A 22,825-nucleotide genomic window follows, 5' to 3' on the forward strand; every position below is an offset into this window, starting at 1 on the left:
AATATTGAAAAATTCGGCTCAACAATAAAAATTTAAAAATAACATTTTTTGACAACATTGAAACAAAATCTTGTTTTTTTAAATTTTTTTTCATAGGATCAACAATATTGAAAATCTATCGTTTTAAAATTAATCATATTGCCATACATTTTTCCCACACATTGAAATTATTTTAAATACATAACATACGTTAACATTTGTTATATTTAGTACGCTCTTTAACAGTCTGTTAAGTGATAGTTTTGTTATACCCACCATCAAAAAAGATGGGGGGTATATTGTTTTTGTCATTCCGTTTGTAATACATTAAAATATTCGTCTAAGACCCATAAAAGTATATATATTCTGGGTCCTTATTAGATTCAAAAACGATCTAGCCATGTCCGTCCGTCTGTCTGTCTGTTGAAAACACGATAGAGTCCAAATGGAAGTAGCTAGCGAGCTGAAAATTTGCATAGATACTTCTAGTTGATGCAGTCTGTTTGGTATTGAAAATGGGCAATATCGGTCCACGATTTCGCCTAGCCCCAATATAAGGCCTCCTCCAGGTAATGACTTTATCGCTCATAACTTGCTAAGAGGAGCATCAATAGCGGTGAAATTCGGCACAAACATGTTTTATGGGAACATTAATCTCTTTGTAAAATTTTATACGGATAGGCCTATTATTGACCCTACCCCCCATATAAAGTCCCCTTCAGAAAATGACTTTATCGCTCATAACTGGCTAAGAGAAGCATAAATAACGGTGAAATTCGGCACAAACATGTTTTATGGGAACATTAATCTCTTTGTAAAATTTTATAAGGATAGGTCCATAATTGACCCTACCCCCCATATAAAGTCCCCTTCAGAAAATTACTTTATCGCTCATAACTGGCTAAGAGAAGCATCAATAGCGGTGAAATTCGGCACAAACATGTTTTATGGGAACATTAATCTCTTTGTAAAATTTTATAAGGATAAGCCTACAATTGACCCTACCCCCCATATAAAGTCCCCTTCAGAAAATGACTTTATCGCTCACAACTGGCTAAGAGATGCATCAATAGCGGTGAAATTCGGCACAAACATGTTTAATGAGAACTTCAATTTCTTTGTAAAATTTTATAAGAATAGGTCCATAATTGACCCTACCGCCCATATGAAGTCCTCGTCAGAAATTGACTTTATTGCCCATAACTGGCTAAGAGAAGCATCAATAGCGGTGCAATTCGGCAGAAACTTGTTTTATAAGAACCTAAATCACTTCATAAAATGTTATAAGGACCGGTTCATAATTGACCCTACCCCCCATATAAGACCCCCCTTTAATGCTCTTATCTGACGTTAAGAAACATATATACATACATATATATATAGCAATAAAATTCGACATAAAAAAGTTTTATAGGAACTAAAATCATTTTCTTAAATTTTATGAGGATGGGTCCATAAGTTTATTACTGACGCGAAAATGTGAGTACAGCAGTAAAATTCTACATAAACAAGTTTTGTGCGAGCCAAAAATTCTTTATCAAATTATATATATAAGGATCGGTCCTTAATTAACCCTATCCCCCTTGTAAGGTCCCCTTCAGAAAATGACTTTAAAGATCATTACTAGCTTAAAACTGCAAGTGCAGCGATGAAATGCTTAAGCCCTTAATAATGGCCCTCTTCCAAATATTTCCCTGATGTTTATGTTAATATCGACATATGATTCAACATAGATCGATAATATCAAAGTTTATTTATAAGGATGATTTGATGGTGGGAATATAAGATTCGGCATGGCCGAATATAACACTCTTACTTGTTTTTAATTGCATATGTAAGGCGTAATGTAAAATGTTAAGGTAAATTTGAATCAATCCATAAAATTTGATAAATTACGCAACCAGTTTAAGGTGGAGGGTATTTAAGATTCGGCAAAGCCGAATATAGCACTCTTACTTGTTTATTTATACTGCTTTTAGGGTAAGTGGGTTTTTTATTTATACTTCTTTTAGGGTAGCAAAGCACACTGGGTAAAGCTAGTTACAAATATTTACAAATTCTTCATTTACAAATTATAAAGACTATATCTATAAGAATTTGCTATAATGAAAGATCCGCCTGATATGGGAGATAATCCTCCCATCTTATTGGACAAAACTAAGAAACTTAAATTTCTATCCACCGGTCCGAAATATTTAGTTATTAAACGAGTCGACAGTGAAAAAAATGAAAATAACAAAGTAAACACTCTCGCTAATGTTTCGCCCTTTTTAATAAAGAAGGTCGTCGATAACACATGTGGAGGAGAAGTGGAGATATGTAAAAAACTAATACACGGTACAATATTAATAAAAACAAAAAACTTTATTCAAGCAAACAAATTAATTCAATTATGCTCTTTAAATCATAATATAAAAATTTCGTTCGAGGTGTAATATCCCAGCGGTAAATGAAACAAAGTACTTAGATAATATTCAATGACATCAGTATGACGTTCTAAGCGAGCAATCTAAGTACTTAGAGTGCAATATATGCGTAATCCAACATATCATGCACTTTAATTATAACATAGATTACGATTTAAGCAGAGAGTTAGCTGCCTTTTTATACCCACCATCAAAAAAGATGGGGGGTATATTGTTTTTGTCATTCCGTTTGTAACACATCGAAATATTCATCTAAGACCCATAAAAAGTATATATATTCTGGATCCTCATTAAATTCTAAGATGATCTAGCCATGTCCGTCGGTCTGTCCGTCTGTTGAAAACACGATAGAGTCCAAACGGAAGCAGCTAGCGAGCTGAAATTTTGCACAAATATTTTATATTGATGCAGTTTGTTTGGTATTGAAAATGGGCAATATCGGTCTACGATTTCGCCTAGCCCCCATATAAGGTCCCCCTCAGAAAATGACATTAACGCTCATAACTGACTAAAAGAAGCAGCTATAGCGATGAAATTCGACATAAACATATTTTTTAGGAATCTTAGTATCATTGTAAAATTTTATAAGGATCGGTCCATAATTGACCCTATCCCCCATATAAGGTCCCCCTCAGAAAATGACATTAACGCTCATAACTGACTAAAAAAGCAGCTATAGCAATGAAATTCGACATAAACATATTTTTTAGGAATCTTAGTATCATTGTAAAATTTTATAAGGATCGGTCCATAATTGACTCTATCCCCCATATAAGGTCCCCGTCAGAAAATGACATTAACGCTCATAACTGACTAAAAAAAGCAGCCATAGCGATGAAATTCGAAATATACATATTTTTTAGGAACCTTAATATCATTGTAAAATTTTATAAGGATCGGTCAATAATTGACCCTATCCCCCATATAAGGTCCTCCTCAGAAAATGACATTAACTCTCATAACTGATTAAAAAAAGCAGCTATAGCGATGAAATTCGACATAAACATATTTTATAGGAATCTAAATCGCTTTGTAAACTTGTATATGGATCGGTTCATAATTGACCCTACTCCCCATATAAGGTCCCCTTCAGAAAAATACTTTGACGCTCAGAATGGTCTAAAATAAGCATCTATAGAAATTCGACACGAACATATTTTATAGAAACTTTAATATCATTGTAAAATTTTATAAGGATCGGTCCATAATTGACCCTACACCCCATATAAGGTCCCCTTCAGAAAATGGCTTTAAGGTTCATAATTGTCTAAAAGAAGCATCTATAGCGATGAAATTCGACATAAACTTATTCTTTAGAAACCTAAATCGCTTTGTAAAATTTTATAACGATCGGTCCATAATTTATCCTACCCCCATATACGGTTCCCTTCGGAAAATCGTTATAGAAAATTTGACGAGGATCGGTCCATAATTGACCAAACGTCCCCTCAGAAAATAACTTTAACGCTTTTTGCTACCTTAAAAATAAAAGGACAGCGACAAAATTCGACAAAAATTTCCCTATACATAGATGTAATAAATGAGAAAATTGTTTTGATAATAACAAAAGCATCGATTCTTAAATATCAAAGTTTATTTATAAGGAAGCATTCCTCTTTGGCAATGATTTGATGGTGGGTATACAAGATTCGGCACAGCCGAATATAACACTCTTACTTGTTCATGTTGTTTTTTGTTTTTATTTCATTAAAAAAAAACTTAACTAAAGTACCGTTTTATTATACCCTTCACCTTCGTGAGAAGGGTATATATAAGTTTGTCATTCCGTTTGTAATTTCTATAATATAATTTTCCGACCCCATAAAGTATATATATTCTGGATCCTTATAGGTAGCGGAGTTGATTATGCTATGTCCGTCTGTCTGTGTGTTTGTTGAAATCAGTTTTTAGAGGACCCCAGATATCGGCGAGATCCAAATCTTCAATAATTCTGTTAGACATGCTTTCGAGAAGATCGCTATTTAAAATCAGCAAAATCGGTCCATAAATACCGGAGATATGAGCAAAAATCCGAGACAACCTCTGAAAATTTCAAAAAAATACTATTTTTTTCATGCTTTGATATAAGCAACAACAACACTGCTTATTCATTAAGTATTCGTTTCATATGTTTGGATGGCTGTGTGTTTCATTGCATTGAGTATTTTGTTATACTCTCCACCACCATCAGTGGTGATAGAGGGTATATATAACTTTGTCATTCCGTGTGTAACACCAAGAAATATTCATCTGAGACCCAACAAAGTATATATATTCTGGGTCCTTATGAAATTCTGAGTCGATTTAGCTATGTCCGTCTGTCCGTACATCCGTCCGTCTGTCTGTCTGTCTGTCTGTCTGTCTGTGTAAAACACGCTCACGTTAAAACGAAGCAATATAATTTAACCAAATTCATCCAAAATATTCACTATTATCCGGTACAGTTTGGTATTGAAAATGAACAAAATCGGTTCACATCGGGAAAAGTTATGAATCAAAATTTAAAACAACTCCGAAAAAAATAAGCATTTTTATACCCTCCACCACCATCAGTGGTGATAGAGGGTATATATAACTTTGTCATTCCGTGTGTAACACCAAGAAATATTCATCTGAGACCCAACAAAGTTTATATATTCTGGGTCCTTATGAAATTCTGAGTCGATTTAGCTATGTCCGTCCGTCTGTCTGTCTGTGTAAAACACGCTCACGTTAAAACGGAGCAATATAAGTTAACCAAATTCACCCAAAACATTCACTATTATCCGGTACAGTTTGGTATTGAAAATGAGCAAAATCGGTTCACATCGGGAAAAATTATGAATCAAAATTTAAAACAACTCCGAAAAAAATAAGCATTTTTTACACATTCTGATGTAATTTTCTTGAAAACTATGCAAGATAATTTCATGAAAGTCATCATACGTTCGTTTCTACACAAGATATTGATTCCTGCTGAAAATTGCCAGAATCGGTCCATAATTTCATATACCTCCCATACAAAAGTACATATTCCCGGAAAATGAGTTTTTTGTTAATAACTTCCGTTAGAATGTTGATATCTTCACAAAATTTTACAGATTAAAATCTTATGTCAATAGAATTCATTGGGAGAAAACATTTTTTGGATCGGTTCATAATTGGACATAGCTCCCATACAAGGTCCCCTCCCGAAAATCACTTAAACGCGCATAACTCATTACTAAATTGAGATATTCATATAAAATATGGAATAGGTATGCTAATATGCACAGAAATATTACTATGAAATATTTTTCCAATCGGTCCATAATTGGTCATAGCTCCCATACAAGGTCCCTTCCCGAAAATTACTTAAACGCACATAACTCATTACTAAATCAAGATATCTATATAAAATTTGGTACAATTATTGTTCTCGCATACAGAAATATTAATATGAAATTTTTTTCCGATCGGTCCATAATTGGTCATAGCTCCCATACAAGGACCCTTGCCGAAAATCACTTAAACGCGCATAACTCATTACTAAATCAAGGTATCCATATAAAATTTGGTACAAATATTGCTCATATGCACAGAAATATTACTATGAATTTTTTTTCCGATCGGTCCATAATTGGTCACAGCTCCCATACAAGGTCACCTCCCGAAAATCACTTAAATGCACAATATTCATTGCCAAATAATGATATAGATACAGAATTTTGAAATTTTGTCTTTATATACATAATTGGTCCTAGCTCCCATACAAGGTTCTTTTACGAAAATCTCTTAAACGCACATTACTCATTACCAAATAAAGCTATTGATACAAAATTTTGCACAAATATTAGTTTGGTATACAAAAATTCTATTTCAAGATTTTTTCATGATCGGTCTATAACATGGGTGCGGTCGGTCCCATGCAAGTGTCCCTTCAGAAAATCACTTGAACTCACATTACTTATTACTAAATTACGATATAGATACAAAATTTGACTGAAATATAGTTTTTATGTACAGAAATTTTGCTTACAGAATATTTTACGATCGGTCTATAATTGGTCATATCTCCCATACTAGGTCCTGCCCCAAAAAACAATTTGTGTAGAACAAAATTATATACAGTTAATCTCAAAAATAAGTATACAGAAATACTGACAATGGGTTTTATTTAAAAAAGGATATTATTTTTTCAAAAATCAAAAAAGTAACACATTTATTTATTAAAAACAATTATGATAATTATTATTCAATACTTTTTTTCTTCATATTTTGGTTCTTTGAGTTCTCATTTAAGCTGAAGTTAAGAAGGTGCAAAATTTACGTCACAAAAGTAAGTATACAGATCATTTCAGTATATATTTGGTTTAATTATATTAACAAAATTTATGGAAATTTTACTCGTATTAATAAATAAAATATTTTTTACACATTTTAAAATATTTTTAATAAAATATTTTTTACACAATAACTTGGAAAAAATCAACTTTTAGTTCCGAAATCTTGAAATTTGGGCCGATTGGCTCCGGAATTAATTAGTAGGACAGTTTTTTTCCCACTTCTACGATTTTTTTTCCACTTTAGACCCCGGATTTTGGATCTGGTGGGCATTGAACCCTCCAAATGATGCATTGGAAATAGAATTTTTAACTTTTGAAAAGAGTTGTTATTTCGAAATTAATGTTATATGCATGGATTTGGCCATTTTGAACAGAGTACGTTCTTAAAAAACCGAAGTTTAACTCCGATTTCTTAAGACTTACAACATAAACTTTAAAATTTGGATAATTCTATATATTTCCTTTAATTTAAACTGGTTTTCCAAATACTCCGATTTCCAAAGCATACAATAATGCTACCAATCATATCTTAATATACTTGATACAATAACCATGTTTTATGGATCGGACATTTTATTTGTTCTAGCAACAAATTAAGATGTATCTGTGTTCAAAATTGTTCAATTCGTATTCATACCACCAATTGAGCCTGATTTAATATAAAAATCTTACTATTTTGGACAATAATCAATTTCAGAACCGATATGTAGTGTAAGTTATTGACATGGTCACCATTTGACGATTATTGGTAGTATTTAGAAGTGTGTAATGGATGATTGGAACCAAAAAACTTGTTTTAATTAATGGATACTAGTACAAATATTATTAATATCGCAATTTAAGATATAAATTTTAGGAAATCGTCGTTAAATATCGAATGTGAACGCTATACTATGTTAAAAACGGCAATGTTCCGCAATGAATTGCAATTATTGTACAGAAACAATTAATTTAAAAGTTAAAATATCGTCTTCCAATGCATCATAATGAACAAACGAGGGATATTATTGAATACCCGATCCAAAACTCCGGGGGTTTAAATAGTCAGATGTTCTTAAATAGGAAAAAATGCTCCTATAAATAATATTCAGATCAATTACCAAAAATTTAAATTTTTCGGAACAAAAAGTGAATTTTTTCCATGTTATAGTGTACAGAATATTTTATAATAAAATAATTACATTCAAACGGTAAAATTTTCATGAATTTTGTTAATATCATTAAGCCAAATACATATTAAAATTATCTGTATACTTATTTTTGTGACGTAAATTTTGCACCTTCTTAACTTCAGCTTAAATGAGAACTCAAAGAACCAAAATATGAAGAAAAAAAGTAGTGAATAATAATTATCATAATTGTTTTTAATAAATAAATGTGTTACTTTTTTGATTTTTGAAAAAATAATATCCTTTTTTAAATAAAACCAATTGTCAGTATTTCTGTATACTTATTTTTGAGATTAACTGTATATGTATTTTGAAAATCCTTAAATCTTTCACACACATGCATACATGCACATTATTAAATATCGTTAAAGCATATCTAAGGGCGCTATACAAATATAAAAGAAAATGGGGTTTGTAATGTTCAACAAATCTTGGAACTGTAACAGATTTAAGCTGTTTAAATCTTGGTGTTTTTCTATTTAAGACATGAGAAAACTTATTTCTACAAATATTTGATCAATTAAAAAACTATTAATATAAAAGTAGCTGGTGGAGAGTATTAAAGATTCGGCTCAGCCAAATATAGCACTCTAACTTATTTCGTTTAGCGTTGTTGTTGTTCGTTTTGCTATTGCCATAATAATGATATAAACGGGAAAATGAAATAAATTAAAATTTTATAGAATTGAATTTTTTTAAATACACTGTGGTGAAGGGTATATAAGATTCGGCACAGCCGAATATAGCACTCTTACTTGTTTTTCTTTTGTATACTACATACATGAAAAGAAGAATATTTTTGTTTCACTTTAAAGTTGATCTTTTGTAAGTGAAGTTGTGTTCTCTTAAAAAAATTATTTTATTGTAAAAATTTAAAATAATTGTGGTGATCTAAGTGGCACAAACGGATTTAAAAATTGGGGTAAATTTACTTCATACATACTAGTTTTAATACTGACAATTTCCTCTTGTTTGTTTACAGGATCTTTAAAGGAAGATGACCGAAAGTTTTATTTTTATTGAATTAACTATAATACATGTTTATTATTTGATGATAATTTTTAAATAAACTTACATAATTTGAAATAAACGTAAAAAATATACTATATATTTTTTCGATAACAAAATCGGAAGACATGATACTTAACTTACAAATGCAAATAGGATTGTAATATACATACATTACATTCTTATTTGCAAGCGTTTATAGGCGTCTCATTAACTTCGCTTAGAACTCCACACATTATGTAAGTGAAATTTTAATTTGTCTTAATGAAACTGTGGCTTGCATTCTAAGCGAGAGCACATCGATGAGGCAGCCTAGGACACTTTTATGTTAAATCTAAGTGGAAGAATAAGTGAAAGCATCACCACTGACTGCCACGAAATATCATTTAGATAAGCGAGTACATAATGTGTATTTTTACCGCTGGGATACTCAAACGATCTCCGAGAGATCTCAGAAGATGAAATACTCTCTGAATTAAAACAACAAAATGTTTTTAAAGTAAACAAAATTATGAAAAAAGTAGACAACAATTTAATAGAAACCGGTTTAATCATTGTTACATTTATATCTACAAACTTACCATCAGAGATATTAGTTGGATACGAACGAGTAAGAATACGACCTTATATCCCACTTCCCTTAAAATGCAAATATTGCCTACGATTTGGTCATCACTTTAGCAACTGTGACAACAACAAACTCTGCAGTGTATGCTGAAATAAAATCCATACCAACTTAAAGAATAATGAGATATGTACTCAACCAGCCTCTTGCACTAACTGTATCGAAAATAAAATAGAAAATACAAACCATTCTCCAAACAACAAAACATGTCCTATCTTCCAAAGAGAGAAAGAGATACAAGCGATCATTACTCTTGAGAAAGTAAGCAAAAGAACAGCTGTCAAAAAATATTACGATAGAAATCCATCATCCACACATAATTACGCTACAATTACCAAAAAAACTACTGAAATCAATACAAATCAGCCCACAACAACATCAATCGACAAACAAAGTAATAAAACGTCAATCTAAAAGACTACTCAGATGTTACAAGGGATATTGATATATCTGATAAAGACACAACTAGCAATTCCTCACTATCCAGCGATGTTCCAACCCAAACTGGAGAAAACAAAGTAAATATCTTACCCCGCAACACATCAAAAAGACAACGTAAAACAATAAAAAAAACAACTTGAAGCAACAAATAAACGAGCTAAAAACAAATAATCTAAATATATTTAAGACGCATTGATGAAAAGTCTCGACCTCACAGTTTTGAAGCTGGGCGGTGGTATATTTTCTGCAGGAATATACTGCCGCCTTGTTTCCCTACATCTGTGTTGTACGAGACCTTTCAGCAATATTAATTTATAAGTATAAAATTATTATTATTAGTTATTATATTTATATTTTTACTCTGTTTTTTTCTCTATTAACTCTCGCTATCAAGTTATCCATAATACCAAAATTGCAATGGCTTTAAAAATAATACAATGGAATATTAACGACTATACTAATAATTACAACGAACTGATTATACTTATTAAACAACACAAACCAAAACTTATTTCGCTTCAAGAGACTCATTTACATTCTACCACAGGTATTCCTATTCCTACTAATTATTCTCTACTTTCTACAATACATCAACAACTCGTTATGGTGGAGTTGCCTTTTTGATTCACAACCAGTGTTGCCACTTTGGTTATTATTAACCAAAATTGGTTATTTTTATTTTGCATGTGTACATGTGAATTATTTTTTCGTTTTGGTTATTTTTTGCAAACAATTGAACTAAATGCTGTTTGCTTTTATTCTAAAAATAAAATTAAAAAAAAACTTCTTTTATCTCTAGTTTTAAACCAACTATGTAAATATACATATCGTCCCTGTTTTGAATTTTGGTAATATGTGGATTTTTTTTACTATTTGAAATTTTTTTATTACTGCAATTATAATTATATATATATAATTATGTGCACAAAGGTATTTTTCGATATCTTAATTGGTTTAGGATTTAGCAAAAGTACCTATGCGTTTTCCACATATTAAATGAGTTGATTTAAATCATAACAACACCGTAATATTATTTTATTTACACTAGCCTATCTAACACCGTGAATAATAGAATGAATCACTTTTTGATTCAAACTCGTCCGTCCTTCCGTTAATATTTCTATTGGAACTTTTTATGTAAAGAACTCGCGGTACTTATATGAAAAAACGAAGTAGGCTGCATTTCGCATTTCGATTTTTATGGAATTTGGTGGGAATAGTCTACGTACTTAGTAGATTATGTCCTCCAAATTAAATTAAAAATTTAAAGTATAATTGCAGCTTCTATAAATTTTTTGAAATTTTGCATAAACAGATACTGTGCTAATTTGTCGAAATTCTAAGATAAATGATTTAATAAGAATTAATAAGGCATTTTCTGCTAATTGATGCAAGAATAGTATCACGATATCTTTAAAGTATTAATCAACTGATATTTTTAAATAACACAGCTAAGGAAAATGAAATTGTATTATCTACAAAACTTGTAATAACATCTCAACTCATACGACGAATAATAATCGCGATATATGCAAAGATTTGATACTCATGACCTTTGACTTCTACTATCTCACCATGACTTTTAGTTCTTTATTTACATTTTCTAGATGATGTTGTAAACTAGTTTTTATTTTACCGTCTAAAATTCTAAATTTTTGTCAATTTGTCGGATAATTTGGATAGATTACGTTTACAAATATTGCTGAAGTTATGAATGTAATGCTAACATCCGCTACATGGTATTATAATTTGGGCAAATATACCCCTTAAACTCAAATTTCGAACGAAATCTAACATAGTTACAAATTTAACGAAATTTAACATAGTTACAAATTCCACTTCAGAAAATGAATTTGTTATTTTAATGTCCAAATGTTTAATATGAAACAAATAAAAATAATTTTGTTTACTTTTTTCTTAATTTGGTTATTTTTTATTCGAATTTTGGTTAGAAAAAAAAATTTTATTGTGGCAACACTGTTCACCCTTCACGAAGGGTAGTCATCTTGTCGCGATGTGAAGGCTTAAGTGCGATGAATCTCATGGGCCATGCTGACGGAGACAGCTTTGCTTGAGCTGGCTGCCTCCTAGGGGTCACCCTTGTCAGACGGGTCATGAGACGAGCACGAAACTAAGAACTACCCCTCCCACCTAACAGATGTCTGTTTCCCACATTGGGCGGTCTGTTAGTAACGATCTGTTGATTTGCTTCTCCTGTCACTGAGACAGGGCAATCAACAGAAAGTCCGTTTTGAATCATTTGATTCACGCACTTAAGTGTGCAAGTCCTGAAATCCATCAAGCGTCTGTTCCAGATTGGACGGCTTGATGGTCTGTTTGCTCCCAGTGGGACGGCAGTTTATAGTCCTGGCAGTAGGCCAAAAATGCAACATACCCCCCCAAGAATGTCAGAGAAGAAAGAATGCCCCTCGTATCCGGTCCGGGGCTTGATAATATCCGGAGACCCTATTCCCACAGCGGCGACACCGGGCTGTGGTGAATCGAATGCGACTGGCGTCCGGACTAGTCAGGTGGTAGCACCAGGCTTGACTACTCCGCGAGCTTCTGGAGCAACAACAACAACAACCGCAAGTAGCCGGCCCAAGCTGGCTGCTTGTAAACCAAAACCGCCCACTAAGCCTTCGGGTGTGGGTAAAGGTCCCAGCGGTGAGGTACCTCTGCCTGTCGTGGCGAGTACCTCTGCAGCCGCAAAAGCAGCCCTTGCTGATTCAAAGTCAGCTCAATCCCTATCTTCGGGTGACAACAAGGTCTCCCAAGTGCCCTGTGCGAATGTGGAATCGTCGACCCTGATGTCGGATTCCTCTGCTGCACCTCCCCCTACATTGGAAAAGTCGTCGAACTCGTTGTCGGGCTCTTCCAATGTATCCCTAGAGTCTTCCCCCAGGCACAAAACACCTTCCAGAAGGGCTTTTGTTCATCGGCGGGCCGCCGAGCGCATCGTTGAGCGTCATGGCGCCAAACCCAACGATGCTTTAACGAGAGACGAGAAATCGTCCCTCGATTGGGCGAAAAGCCTCCTGGCTAGGCTAAAGGGCTCCGATCCTCCAGCTGAGGCAGAAGTGGTTAGACCTGCTGCCGAGGCGCCTAAACGGCAACGATCTGAGGAGGAGACCCTTACTTCTATGCCGAACGACCAGCCGACTAAACGTCAAAAACAGGCGCAAACCATTGTCATCAATAGGCCTTTCAGTGAAGTGGCTAGAAACCCACTGGTAAGGGCTATTGTTGACCAAAGCAACAGCGACGGAGCCATCTCCCAGGAAAAATGGGGGACTATCCGTCAGAAGATGCTAGGCGTGTACTGGAAGATCCTCAAGGAGAATCCAGGACCCGCCCCCCAAAACGATTATGCTGGTTGGTACCAGGGTCACATTAAGCTGCTAGCTTGTTCAAATGAGCGCTCTGCGCTTCTGCTCAAGCTAGCTATTCAATCCCTTGGGGAAGTGTGGCCAGGTGCAAGGTTGGACGTGATCCCGGTTAGCGAAATTCCTCGCAGACCGAGATCAATTGCCACCATCCCAACTGAGCCACATGACCCGGCGGAAATTCTGGCGTTCCTACAAAGCGGAAATCCTCATCTACCTACCCATGATTGGAAGGTGGTGAAGGTTTCCGCCCCGATGGGAAATGTCAGAAAGGCGACTGTTGTCCTTAATAAGGAAACGTTGGCGCCATTGCGTGAATGCGGAGGTAAAGTTTACTATGGTTTTGATAGTATCTCCCTTCGCATTTATCGCAGTGACGCCAAACGCAGCGCCGCCGCCTCTGGTACTAAGCCGGAGGCTCCGTCCAAGGAGGATAATGGAAAGGCCGACGATCCCGCTGGTTCTGAGAACCAAGAAGACTCCCAGTCTACCACAGGTATAATGGGTGAGCTTCTTGGTAATCTGAAGTTAGCGGAGGATGGAGACAGTTCGCAGGATTCCGATCCTGAGGACGTCGACGTCACTGTCGTGTACGATCCTGATCTCGGAGATGGTGAAGGTAACCCAGATTAACCTTCACCACTCCAAAGCAGCATTAGCTGCTTTGCTCCTCCGGATGGCTGAGAGAGGGGAGGAGCTCATCTTGGTCCAAGAACCGTGGACCCACCACGGCAAAATCCTTGGACTATCTCTCAGAGGTTACAAACTTCTGTTTTCAAATCCTGCAGGTAATATTAAAAATATTAGAGCCTGTATTCTGGCCAAAAACCATTTAGATATCTTCATCTTATCTGATTACAGCGATGAGGATACGGTAGCGGCGGCACTTGAGACCGGAAACTCCACCATCTGGCTCCTTAGCTGCTATATGGCGCATGACCATGGTGAACAACCGCCAAACGACCTGGTCAGAGATCTAATGCGCGAAGCAAATAGGCGTCACGTTCCTGTGATAATTGGCGCTGATGCAAATGCTCATCACAGTGTCTGGGGCAGTTCAGACACCAACAGTAGAGGTGAGTGTTTACTTGACTTTTTATTAGAATTTAATATGACAGTCGTTAATAGAGGTTCAGAACCTACTTTTGTTGTGACAAACAGAAAGGAAGTTCTGGATATTACAGCTATTAGTACAAACAACATAGAACTGATCAAAGATTGGAATGTCTCCAATGACTGCTCCTTCTCTGATCATCTGGCTCCTTAGCTGCTATATGGCGCATGACCATGGTGAACAACCGCCAAACGACCTGGTCAGAGATCTAATGCGCGAAGCAAATAGGCGTCACGTTCCTGTGATAATTGGCGCTGATGCAAATGCTCATCACAGTGTCTGGGGCAGTTCAGACACCAACAGTAGAGGTGAGTGTTTACTTGACTTTTTATTAGAATTTAATATGACAGTCGTTAATAGAGGTTCAGAACCTACTTTTGTTGTGACAAACAGAAAGGAAGTTCTGGATATTACAGCTATTAGTACAAACAACATAGAACTGATCAAAGATTGGAATGTCTCCAATGACTGCTCCTTCTCTGATCACCGCTACCTGGACTTTGACATAGTGGTCCAGGTCAAAGTTTCAAAACCCTTTCTAAATAGAAGGAAAACAAATTGGGAGAGGCACAAAGCTTCTCTGAGTACTATTCTTCCCTCTGCTCCGACGGTAGAGAGCATAAGGGATATTGATTTGGCTGCAAATTGGATTGCTAGTTCTCTGAGCGTTGCCACGAAGAGATCTTGTAGATTATCCAGTGGCCTAATAAAGGACAAACCACCGTGGTGGAGTCCTGACATAGCGAGCATGAGAAGGACATGCCGCCGTTCTTTTAACGAGGCTAAGAGATCAGATAACTGGTCCCTTTATAAGGCAAACGTTAATAAGTTTAAAAATTTGGTTCGGAATGCGAAGCGGAACTCGTGGAGGGTTTTCTGTAGCAATATTGAAAGCTCTTCCGAAACCAGTCGTCTCCGTAAAATTTTTTCAAAGTCCCCTTCTGTTCCTAGCTATATACAGAAAATGGATGGGAGCTGGACTTCAGGTAGTCAGGAGACTTTAGAGCTTCTCCTTAATACTCACTTCCCTGGTTGTATTCCAATTAGTGATTTGACTAATTTCTCTCCAACTTCAATGCGGACTGTAACACACGTGCCTATTGAAGATGACATTATCCGTTGGGCAATTAAAAGCTTTGATCCTTACAAAGCGCCCGGCCCTGATGGTATTATTCCTGCAGATCTTCAACACAATATAGATCTTGTAGTTCCTTGGCTGCGGAACTTATACACAGCCTGTCTCTCTTGGTCATACATTCCTACTCAATGGACCAAGTGTAATGTGATTTTTATTCCCAAGGGGGGTAAAACTTCACACACTAAGGCAAAAGATTACAGACCAATATGTCTGGCATCATTTATGCTGAAAACATTGGAAAGGATAATCGATATCCACATTAGGACCTCGATAGATAAATCCTTTCTCTCTGCCTCTCAACATGCATACACGAAGGGCAAATCTGTTGAGACGGCTCTTCATACTCTCGTTGGTCATATTGCAAAATCCATGAGGTATGGAAATTATTCACTGGTTGCCTTTCTTGATATAGAAGGCGCCTTTAATAACGTCAATCCTGCATCTATCTGCCAATCTCTATCTCGGGCTGGGTTTGGTAGGTCAGTTGTGGGATTTGTCGAGAGTCTTCTCTCAAATAGGATCATTGAATCCTCCTTAGGAGATACAGTAATCTCTAGAAAAGCTTTAAGAGGTACTCCACAAGGGGGAGTACTATCACCACTCTTATGGAACATGGCCATAAATGATATTCTGGTAGAACTAGACTCTCTTGGCTATAAAACAGTCGCCTATGCTGATGACGTCGCGGTTGCGGTATCAGGCGATCACCTTGAAACCATATCCCAAAGGCTAGAACAAGCACTAAAGATCATTAGCTCGTGGAGTGTCGAATGTGGTCTTAGTGTAAATCTTAGTAAAACGGAACTTGTGCTATTCTCTAGCAAATACAAGATTCCTTTATTTCCTCTTCCTTGCCTTAACGGCGAAGTATTAAAACTCTCGGACAGCGCTAAATATCTTGGCGTTATCCTAGATAAGAGACTATCTTGGAGTACAAATGTACTCTCTAGGGCATCTAAAGCCATTACGGCACTATATGTTTGTAGGAAGGCTATAGGAACATGCTGGGGCATAAATCCAAAGAATGTTCACTGGCTCTTTGAGGCAGTTATTAAACCTATTATGCTATATGGGGTTGTTTTATGGTGGCACGCGCTTGAAAAGGCTTCACTCAGACAACAACTGGAAAAAGTAATGAGATCAACTGCGCTTCTTATCACAGACGCTCTCAGAACAACTCCTTCGAAGGCGCTGTTCACTATGCTCAACTGGCTCTCGGTCGATCTCCTTGCAAGGAAATTGGCTATGTCAACTGCGGCCAGATTGAGTGTAACTGGCAAATGGAAACAATGCTCCATAGGCCATGCTAGGATCATAGATCTTATACCGGATAATCAGTACATTGTTGATTATTGTATTCCAGTACCATCTCTAGTGAGAAAGTTCCAATATCATATATCTTCGGAGTATGAGGAATCTCTCCTTCCGCCGAATAATTGCTTCCGAGTGTATACAGACGGATCCAAGACGACGAAAGGAGTTGGTGGTGGCATTTTCATTGAGGAATTTGGAACGAAAATCTCCTTTCGACTTAATGATGAATGTAGTATCCTTCAGGCTGAAATATCGGCGATAAGGAGGGCGGTAAATTGGCTAAGGTACTATCGGATATCTAATAGGGATATCAGAATTTATACTGATAGTCAAGCTGCTATTAAATCCCTAACTGGTGTGTTCTCCACATCCAAAATTGTCCATGAATGCCGGACGTCTCTCAATGAGATGGCGAGACATTCGAACATCACCCTAATTTGGGTAAAGGGACATGGGAATTCGTATGGCAACGGTATTGCTGACACATTGGCAAGAGCTGGCACTATGCTTAGCAGAATGGATATTGATCAGTTCTGCGGTATACCACTACTTGCAGTTAAGAGGCAAATCAGTGAAAAATGCCTCTGCATCGCTCGCGACAAATGGTCGCGTGCTCAACATGTAGAGCACTGTGGCCACAAATGGATCCTCAAAGGTCTAAATATCTTCTTGGTCTCCAAAGACCGCAGTTAAGTAGGCTGATATCGATAATCACTGGCCACTGTAAATTTGGGAACCATGCTGGACGCATTGGTCTCCCGTTCAACGACTACTGTAGGAGTTGTCAAAACGAGGATGAAGAAGAGACTATTACTCATCTTCTCTGCGATTGTCCTGCTTTGGCGGAGGCCCGTTTTCAGACGCTTGGATCGACCTATTTTGGTGATCTAACCGAATTGTCAAACATTCAATTAGAACGTCTTCTAGAGTTCATTAATTTGTCAAAATGGTTGTGAATCCTATTACTCACACTACTCATCCACGGCAGCTGCCCTGGCTTTCTCATTTCTCATCATCTTCTTCTCTCTGCAAATGTCTCTGTTCTTTCACTCTCCTCTATCTCTCCCTCTCTTTTCTTTTCTTCTTCTTACAGGTATTTTTACAAAGGGATCAACATGGACCCAAGTAAAGCCGAAATTGGCTACCTGTGTAAACCTAACCTAACCTAACACTGTTCACAACTCTTTACAATATGAATCCATAAATTTAGCTAATGACTTTGACGCAATTGGTATTGAGATTCAGACAAAAATTAAATTTAAAATAATATCAGCCTACATACGACCTGCAATAAACTTTACGGAAGCCAATCTCGAAAACGTTTTAATTTATCATAACCTACTAACTTTAGTTACCGGTGATTTTAATAGTTGGAACTCAATGTGGGGTTCCTCCAGTAACAACAAAAGGTGTAAGATACTAGCTTCTTTTATCAATAAATCCAATCTTATATTGCTTAATGGAAATTCACCAACTCATTTCAACACTCGCTCCACTTTTTCTAACATTGACCTTACCTTCGCCTCCTCTTCTTTAGCCCCATATATAGATTGGAACATTGAAAACTCTCTTCACGGAGTGACGATTTTCCAATAATTTTATTACTATTTAGTCAAACAGACAAATTATATTTTCAAACCTAAATTTAAAATTGAACTCGCCAACTGGGAATCATACAAAAAACACTGCGCACATTTTGCAGAACGGGTTACTAGCTCTAACGTTAACAAGGAAACAACTAATATTAAGAAAATTATTTTACAGTCAGCTAATATTGCTATCCCACAAACACACATTTCACCCACTCACAAAGTCCCATGGTGGAATCCTCTACTTAACGATCTAAAAACAAAGAGAAACAAAGTTTGGAATGCGTTTAAGCGTAATATGACTACAAACAATTTAATTGAATACAAAAAAGCAAACGCTCAACTAAGACGTCAAATCAAAATATCCAAAAGAGATTCAATTTTTAAATTTACATCCACTATAAACCCATCGACCAAAACAAACAAAGTCTGGGCAAATATTAGGTCATTCACAGGCTACAGAGCTAAAATAAACATTCATTGTGTTGAATCTTTTAACTATTCCAACAAATTCCTCACAAATTACAGAGATATTGCAAACGAATTCGGAAATTCCAATAACTCTCTAGACCACAACTTCACATCCGAATTCCGTAGATGTAAAGCTAACTTACTTAATAACAACACATATCTCACTCCAAGCTCTGAAGCCTAAAAATTTAAACCAATATCAACATTCTTGAACTTTATTCCGTTTTAAAGAAAGTAAAAGGTAAAACCCCAGGTAGAGACCGAATATCTTGCCCCATGTTACAAAAACTACCAATAGTTATGAAACATCGTTTACTAAAATTATACAATTTGATTTTTGAAAACAAGTAAGAGTGTTATATTCGGCTATGTCGAATCTTATATACCCACCATCAAACCTCGTTTGACTCGAATGAAACTTACTTATGTCGAATTTCATCTATATACTCGTATTTTTTAGGCCAGTTATAAGCGTTAAAGTAATTTTCTGAAGGGGACCTTTTATAGTGGGGTAGGGTTAATTATGGGTCGATCCTCATAAAATTTGGTAGACAGAATTTGGTTCGTATTAAATTTATTTGTGTCGAATTTCATCGCTACACTCGTATTTTTAAGCTATTAATGAGCGTTGCAGTCACTTTCTGAAGGGGACCTTATATGGGGGGTAGGGTCAATCATGGACCGATCCTCGTAAAATATTGCATAGTGATTTTTGATCATCGCTATATTCGTATTTTTAAACAAGTTATGGCTGTTAAAGCTGCTTTTCGAGGGGCCATTTGTATGGGGGCTATCCGAAAATGTGGACCGATATTGCCCATTTTCAATACCAAACAAACCTTACCTATAAGAAATATTTATGTGAAATTTCAACCCTCTAGCTCTTTCCATTGGGACTCTATCGTGCTTTCAACAGACAGACGGACGGACAGACATGGCTAGATCGTTTTAGAATTTGATGAAGACCCAGAATATATATACTTTTGTGGGTCTATGACCAATATTTCGATGTGTTACAAACGGAATGACAAAATTAATATACTCCCCATCTTTTTTGATGGTGGGTATCAAAAAAAAAAATATTTTATTTCAATTCTTAAACCGTGAGCCTCAATTATGAACCGATACTCATAAAATTTTGTATATTCAGGGCTATACTCGTATTTTAAATAAGGAACACTCGTAGTTTATTAGCCAAAACTCTTTCCTGAAGGGAACCTTTTGTGTATTACCGACACATTCCGCATAAAATTCGGAGCGAATTTCATAACCGTACTTCATAACTCATATTTTTAAGCCAGTAATGATCGTTTAAGTAATTTTCTGAAGGGGACCTTATATGGGCGGTAGGGTAAATTATATACCGATCCTCCCTAAATTTGGTGGAGAGATTAAACTTGTGCGTCAATTTTCGTCACATTCATATTTTTAAGCCAGTAATGAGCATTGTAGTTATTTGTAGAGGGGGACCTTATATGGGGGAAGGGTCATTTATGGGCCGATCCAAAAAAATTGGTACAGAGGTTTTGGCTCGTAAGAAACTTACGTGTGTAGCATTTCATCGCTTTACTCGTATTTTTAAGACAGTAGTAAGCGTTTAAGCTATTTCCTGAAGTGGACCCAATAGGGGGAGTAGGGCCAATTATGGACCTATTCACATAAAAGTTATTAAAAAGATTTTGGCTCGCGAGGAACTTAATTGTGTAAAATTTTATTGCTATATTCGTATTTTTTAGCCAGTAATGAGCGTTAAAGTCATTTTCAGAAGGGGACCTTATATGGGGGATAGGGTGATTTATGGGCCGATCTTAAAAAAAATTCGAAGAGCGATTTGGTTCGTAAGAAACTTACTTATACCGAATTTCATCGCTATACTCGCATTTTTGGACCAGTAATGAGTGTTAAAGTAATTTTCTAAAGGGGACCTTATATGGGGGGTAGGGTCAATTATGGACAGATCCTCAAAAAATTTGGTAGATAGATTTTGGCTTACATGAAACTTATTTATGTCGAATTTCATCGCTATACTTGCATTTTGGGGCCAGTAATGAGTGTTAAACTAATTTTCAGGAGTGGACCTTATATGGGGGATAGGGTCATTTGTGGACCGATCCTAAAAAAATTGGTTAAAAGGTTTTGGTTCGTAAGAAACTTACTTATACTAAATTTCATCGCTATACTCGAATTTTTGGTCTAGTAATGAGTGTTAAAGTCATTTTCTAAAGGGGATCTTACATGGGGGGTATGGGCCGATCCTAAAATAAATTTGTAGAGATATTTTGGTTCGTAAGAAACATACTTATACCGAATTTCATCGCTATACTTGCATTTTGGGACCAGTAATGAGTGTTAAAGTAATTTTCAGAAAGGGACCTTATATGGGGGGTAGGGTCATTTATGGGCCTATCCTCAAAAAATTTGATAGAAAGATTTTGGCTCATATGAAACTTATTTATGCCGAATTTCATCGCTATACTTGTACTTCTAAAGCAGTTATGCCCGTTAAAGCTGTTTTTTGGAGGTCCACTTGTATGGGGGCATTCCGAAAAAGTGGACCGATATTACCCATTTTCAATACCAAACAAACCTTAACAATAGAGAATATTTATGCAAAATTTCAACCGTCTAGCTTCTCTCGTGTGGTCTCTATCGTGATTTTAACAGACAGACGGACGGACATGGCTAGATCGTCTTAGAATTTAATAAGGAGCCGAAATATATATACTTTTATGGGTATATGACTAATATTTCGATGTGTTACAAACGGAATGACAAAATCAATATACTCCCCATATTTTTTGATGGTGAGTATAATAATATACCACAACAGTTTAAATCAAATATCGTAGTACCAATATATAAAACTGGGAAAAACAAAACATCTTTAGATGGATACCGACCAATTGCCCTGAACTCATGTCTGGCGAAAACACTAGACAAAATAATTGCAAACAGACTTTGGGTTACACACAATTGTCAATCAATTAGAAACCTGGAGAATAAGTCCTCGTATTATCAAATATATAACCAACTTTGTGACTAACCGTAAAATGTCAGTTAGAATCGGTGGACAATTATTTCATTTATAGCCAGTTGAAAATGGAATTCCTCAAGGTTCTCCATTATCAGTCGTTTTATTTTTGATAGCCTACAATAAACTGTGTACCATTATTGAACTCAATAAGGAAATCGATTTCATTTAGAGATAAAAAAGAGTTTAGAGATAAAAACCCTTCTATTAACAGTTAATTTATTCAATAACATAAAACAATGGTGCTCCATCTCAGGTGCAGTACTATCCACTCCCAAATGTAAATACATACACGTAGAAAAATGCAATGTAAAAGTACCTTATACACTGGTGATTCGCAGAAGTTGACTACCTCAGAGTACTTGGCATATACATAAATAAAAGATATACCTGGGATATCACGAAATCTCTGAATAAATCTATGAACGTTATAAAATGCCTATCAAACTACAGCTATAATTTTTGCCCATTAAATATGATGACTATTACAAATGCTTTACTTATTTCTAAAATTAGATACTCTTTACCTTTTTTCGGTTTCTCCGCGAAATGTAAATTAAGAAAAAATAACACAATACTACACACGGCAATAAGGCTCTCCCTTGGGGCCTTCCGTTCAACTCCATGCAATAATATGATGAGTGAATCAAATATACTATCTCTTAAAACACAGTTAAACATTGCAGTTACCAAAATGATACATACTTTCCTATTTAACCCCAACAATTTACTAAGATCCATTATGTCTAAAATCACAAAATCAAACAAAACACCCAAAATTATTTCTGTTATTGGTAGAATTAAAGAAAAATGCCATAGTATACAACTCG

At 35.7% G+C, this 22,825-nt stretch overlaps 1 protein-coding gene across 3 annotated transcripts; it reads left to right on the plus strand.

Moving 5' to 3' along the window:
- Window positions 1-11,953: 11,953 nt before the first annotated feature.
- LOC119612468 lies at window positions 11,954-14,920 on the plus strand. 3 transcript variants are annotated; one of them, XM_037968275.1, is made up of 4 exons: window positions 11,954-14,126; window positions 14,200-14,414; window positions 14,467-14,760; window positions 14,813-14,920. In XM_037968275.1, the coding sequence occupies exon 1, from the start codon at window positions 12,337-12,339 to the stop codon at window positions 13,969-13,971; it is 1,635 nt and encodes a 544-aa protein (XP_037824203.1). In that variant the 5' UTR covers window positions 11,954-12,336; the 3' UTR covers window positions 13,972-14,126; window positions 14,200-14,414; window positions 14,467-14,760; window positions 14,813-14,920. The 3 variants fall into 3 exon arrangements, with proteins under 3 accessions (XP_037824203.1, XP_037824205.1, XP_037824204.1); XM_037968277.1 differs by having other exon boundaries at window positions 14,475-14,760; XM_037968276.1 differs by having other exon boundaries at window positions 14,821-14,919.
- The last annotated feature ends 7,905 nt before the right edge of the window (window positions 14,921-22,825 follow it).

The sequence above is a fragment of the Lucilia sericata genome, unplaced genomic scaffold (genome assembly GCF_015586225.1).
Source record: "Lucilia sericata isolate MDLA Ls3-8-SP2 unplaced genomic scaffold, ASM1558622v1 Contig001699F_arrow, whole genome shotgun sequence".
In the NCBI taxonomy this organism is placed as follows: domain Eukaryota; kingdom Metazoa; phylum Arthropoda; class Insecta; order Diptera; family Calliphoridae; genus Lucilia; species Lucilia sericata.